The 5,000-nt window shown below is 40.7% G+C and overlaps 1 protein-coding gene across 1 annotated transcript in view; it reads right to left on the bottom strand.

Annotated features, from left to right (window-relative positions):
* Positions 1–753: 753 nt before the first annotated feature.
* The window catches only part of LOC122256724 (putative glutamate receptor), an 8,042-nt gene continuing 3,795 nt past the window's right edge, over positions 754–5,000 (bottom strand). Inside the window, exons 6-12 of the mRNA XM_086555814.1 lie at positions 4,735–4,877; positions 4,211–4,298; positions 3,704–3,833; positions 3,217–3,394; positions 2,849–2,948; positions 2,273–2,399; positions 754–1,934 (exon numbers count right to left, since the gene is read on the bottom strand). Coding sequence (XP_086411940.1) covers positions 1,086–1,934; positions 2,273–2,399; positions 2,849–2,948; positions 3,217–3,394; positions 3,704–3,833; positions 4,211–4,298; positions 4,735–4,877 — 1,615 coding nt within the window. The 3' untranslated portion in view covers positions 754–1,085. The remainder of the gene's footprint in view (positions 1,935–2,272; positions 2,400–2,848; positions 2,949–3,216; positions 3,395–3,703; positions 3,834–4,210; positions 4,299–4,734; positions 4,878–5,000) is intronic.

Genomic DNA, 5,000 nt, shown 5'->3' on the forward strand with positions numbered 1-5,000 from the left:
CATGTATATAAATGAAGTCATATTAGAGAGAGGGGGGAGCGGGGTAAAAAAAAAAAAAAAAGATCCCTGAATATTAGATACTCGGAGTTGTATGAGGATGTAATTATACTGTCGTGATTTCTGTGTACTCAGTTGATACCCATTCCTTTGTGTGTGTATGCATACACGTATATACACAAGCACACACACACACACACATATATACATATATATATATATATACATATATATATATATATATATATATATATATATATATATTTTTTGAGAAAGACCTCCGTCGAAACGCGTCAAATACATAATATATATATATATATATATATATATATATATATATATATATATATATATATATATATATATATATATATATATATGTGTGTGTGTGTGTGTGTGTGTGTGTGTGTGTGTGTGTGTGTGTGTGTGTGTGTGTATGTATACATGTATTATAGTTTTCTGCTTTTATTGTGTTTGCGATCACATGAAGGTAAACACAGCATATAAAATCACAAAATACCAAGAAACAACGGAAAAATGAGATACTAACGAAATACATCGATAAATGGGGGAAAAATATAAAGGAAAAGTTTACCGACAAAAGAGAGATAAAAATGCTGAAGACGATAAAACTTAAAAGAATAAAAGTATTTACAAAAAATATATTATCCCTTAGTTGACATTATTTCATTCCCTTTATACACATTTAAAAATCAAGGTGTAAAAGATAATAAAACAACCTTGCGAATAGTTTAATCCTATATAATGTACAATGCTATCTCTAAAACATACATGAATATTTTACATAATGTTTTATAATGAATGAAACGTCGTCTCCCTCCATGTATAATGAATGACAGAAATGAAATGATTGAACGAACTCTAGAAGTGGCATGAACTTGGATTAAAAGTGTACCGACAGAGAGAGAGGGAAATGTATTCGATCTGTCGGAAAAAAAAAAGTTCATTACGTAATTGGCTACTTGTAAAATATTCAAATATATCTGATGTCATTTGTTAAGTAAGGTCAGTCGTCAACGGTCATTTATCTATCGTCTAACTATATATTTTTTTTCTATAGTTATTACTCAGTATCTTTCATTTCCTAATACCTTGTCAGATGAGACTACTGCTGAATCCTCTTTATCAGGGGGAAGCCCTCTGTCTTGAATGTCAAAGCGAGGTTTAGGGGGTTTGACCTTCACGATCTCCAGAACCCGATTCGGGGGGGCTCTTTCTCCACGCAATGGCTCCGTCTTTTCACCGAGTACTATCGTGTCCGCATCCAACCCTCTGGGGACTTCGACTAAACTTTCCCTCGTTCTGTCAGGACGCAAGACGTTAACTGAACTTACTCTAGCTCTGTCTGAGCGTAAAACATAACTTTCTCTCGTTCTGTCTGGACGTAAGACCTTAACTGAACTTTCTTTCGCTCTTTCTGGACGCAAGACATCAACTATACTATCTCTTGCTCTGTCTGAGCGTAAAACATAACTTTCTCTCGTTCTTTCTGGACGTAAGACATGAAATGAACTCTCTCTCGCTCTGTCTGGACGCAGGACCTCAACTAAATTTTCCCTCGCTCTGTCTGGACGCAAGACATCAGCCCGCAAGAAGACGACGAAGTTGTCATCCCGTCCTCCACCCTCTTGCCGGAAGAACTGGACACCGCTGAAGTTTCTCTCAAAGGACATACTCTGGGAGGCCAGACGCCCGTCACTCGGCTGTCTGTTCCCCTTTGTCTCCGAGTTCGAGTCGAGGATAAGTCGATCTCGCGCGTCGCTGAGTCTCCTCCTCTTCAACTTGAATCGGCGAGTTGTCCTCCGACCCGCTGCCCGCCTTGCTTGCCTCCTCGGCCGCTTCCTGTCCCACCACAGCTCGCACATGAGGGTCACGGACGCTGCCACCAAGCCTCCGCCGAGGAACAGGAACGCCAGCTGCAGGGGAAGAGAAGGCTGGTTTAGAAGTGGTAAAGGGGGAGAGGTAGGAGGAGAGAGAAAGCCAGATATAGAATGATAGATAAATAGAGAAGGGAAAGAGGGATAGGGATAAAGAGAGAGGGAGGGAGAGAGAGAGAGAGAGAGAGAGAGAGAGAGAGAGAGAGAGAGAGAGAGAGAGAGAGAGAGAGAGAGAGAGAGAAAAAAGAGAGAAATAGAAAAAGAAAGAGAAAGAGAGGTAGAGAGAGAGATAAATAGATAACTAGATATGCAAATACACATAAAGATATACAGATAGCTACACATATAAAGATAAAAAAGGAAATAGTAAGACTCACCCACAAGTCTGTAAGCGTGTAGGGCAAAAGGGGCAGTCTAGAATCAGGCAGCACACACTGGGTCACGTTGTCCAGTTCCCTTCCCAGCCACGCGTCGTAGATTCCGTACTCTCGTAGCGTCAGTACTCTATGTGAGACAGATGAATGAATGATTCGGATGGTATGAGTCTATGCGTCGTCATTATTGGCTATTTCAATACGGGAAATAGGCTTACGAAACGATGTGTTCTCGCAAGTTCAACTCTTCTTGAAATGAATATAATTTCATAGCAATGGCATTTTTATTTAGGACATCTTTCCTCTTTAATGTTGAATATCTTTTCTAAGGCGTACTTCATTTTAAGATTACATCCTTTCTGGATTACAGAGGCAATTTTCACCTAACCTGATACTCACTAAACACATCACACTTAAAAAGTGATGATACAAATCATTATAAAACTCCCTGGAAATGAATGGACACAGGTATGCATAACAATAATTCCACAGTGCAAGGTATATATAACCGAAATACGATATTTTCATCAGAATTACGCAATTGGGTAATTCCGATGAAGAAAGTCCTGAAGAAAATACCTAGCATTGATGTGATGAAGAAGAGGACTTCCCTGAGCCACCGCCATTGACACGATCACCGGCCAGAACTCGCCGCTCGAGATGTGAAAGTCACACCGACCTTTTTCCATTAGGAAGAGGAGACATTTAGTTCAGTAAAAATAAATAAATAAATAAATAAATAGAAAATAAAATGCAATAAAAAACTTCTGGTACTGAATTAGATAAAAAGCGTCTGATACTGAATATAAGATTAAAAAAAGTCCTTATACTAAATAAGCTTCCGGCACTGAATGAATCAATCCAAAATCGAAATTCGTCTTCATGATCAATGGAAGAAACAAAAGACACACGAAAAAGTGCGTTCCTCCGTCTTAGTGCCGACCTACCCGTGAGGCTCATGTCATCCGCCATGAATTTCAACAGGGTCAGTTCTTCGGCCAAGAGAGCATGTCGTTTGCCGAGAAGTAACCGACGTGATTTCCGCCATAGGTTGTCTGCTGGTTCGAATATTCCGCGCTTTGCCGCTGCTTCGGCGAGGTCCTTGTAGATCCCGTCTTGTACTTTCTGTGATGGGGAGATTTTTTTTTCTAATATGATGAGAGAAAATTGTATATAAGGATACTATTGGATTGTCTGAAATTGTTTAGGGGTAAAAGTTGTTGGATACGAGAATAAGCTACTTTGTTTTTCTGATCAAGCAGATCTATCGACAAGTTTACACTTGAATCGTATTACACCTAAATTTGGAATACCAAACTGATCCACATAAGACGTACTGTAGCTTTTCATTTCCCGCAGTTTGACTTTGTAATTTGTACTTACAAACGTTATCCTTGACCGCTTAAAAACAACAGTAAAGCCTCCAATAACCACCTTGAGATGAGAAGTGAATGCAGTATTAGCCTCCATTATCAGACTCAGCTCCTTATCCTCCAAGACATCCTGGAGGGAGTCGTGACTCGCGGAAACAGTCGTCACGGCCAGCAAGGAGGTGAGGGAGCCGCTATGTAAAAGAAGATCGGATTGCAGTTGTGATATGGGAGGAGAATATCTCGAGGGAGACTATGTATAAATACGATGATTTATTGTAATTGCAAGATGTGAATAAAATGTTGGCGGAACAAGAAAGCAAAGCGATTATTGAAGAAGTAGATGGTGAAGATTTTTTTTATTATTTTCTATCCTCCTAAAGAAAGAGAGAATGGAGAAACGGAGAGAGAAAGATAGAAAAAAAGAGAAGACACAAGGAGATTGATTGATTTTGAAGAAAAAAAAACATGTGTGAGAGAGAAAGAGAGAAGAGGAGAGAATAGAGAAAAATAAAATAGGAAAACGTAAAGAGAGAGAAAGAGAAAAATATAGTGAGATTAGCGAACTTACCTGTAGCTGTTGACGATGACAATGCAACACAGCATCCAGACAGAGAGAAGAAACCTCAACGTAAAACCCTTTGGTTGCCACGCCAGAGCTGCCAGGTGGGATACGCGAGGATGCGGAAAGGGACACAACAAATTATTATTTTATCTGTTAACTGCAACGGGATGAGCCTATTATAGCAATTCTCATCACATCCACATCTATTTAGTCAAATATGCTATTTATCGCTAACACGCCCATTGTAGTGTAATCACAAAGATATGATACCTTTCAATGTTGCAGTCTAAAAGTAAGTGTGTGTGGGTGCGTGTGTGTGTGTGTGTGTGTGTGTGTGTGTGTGTGTGTGTGTGTGTGTGTGTGTGTGTGTGTGTGTGTGTGTGTGTGTGTGTGTGTGTGTGTGTGTGTGTGTGTGTGTGTGTGTGTGTGTGTGTGTGTGTGTGTGTGTGTGTGTGTGTGTGTGGTTGTGTGCGTGTGCGTGTGTTAGTGTGTGTATATATGTAATGCCCTGAACCACCTCTTCACCTCACCTTGGGTTATGAGGATAGCAAAGGAGCCCCATAGGTGATCCCTCGCCTCCATAGGACCTCCAGTCTCCAGGCAACGCACGATGCAGAAGCTCACGAAAGCCATCACGAAGAAGGTGCTCGCGACGCCGAACCACACGTACCAGCTGCGGGGACAGGGGCGGGGGGGGGGCGGTTAAATGGTAGGTGAGGGAAGGAGGACAACATGAGAAGTGGGCGAGGAAGATAAACGATACGAGAGAGAGAGAGGGAGCATAATCCGCCACAAG

Source organism: Penaeus japonicus, unplaced genomic scaffold, assembly GCF_977035675.1.
Source record: "Penaeus japonicus unplaced genomic scaffold, GWHDUDI00000001_assembly GWHDUDI00000031, whole genome shotgun sequence".
Lineage (NCBI taxonomy): Eukaryota > Metazoa > Arthropoda > Malacostraca > Decapoda > Penaeidae > Penaeus > Penaeus japonicus.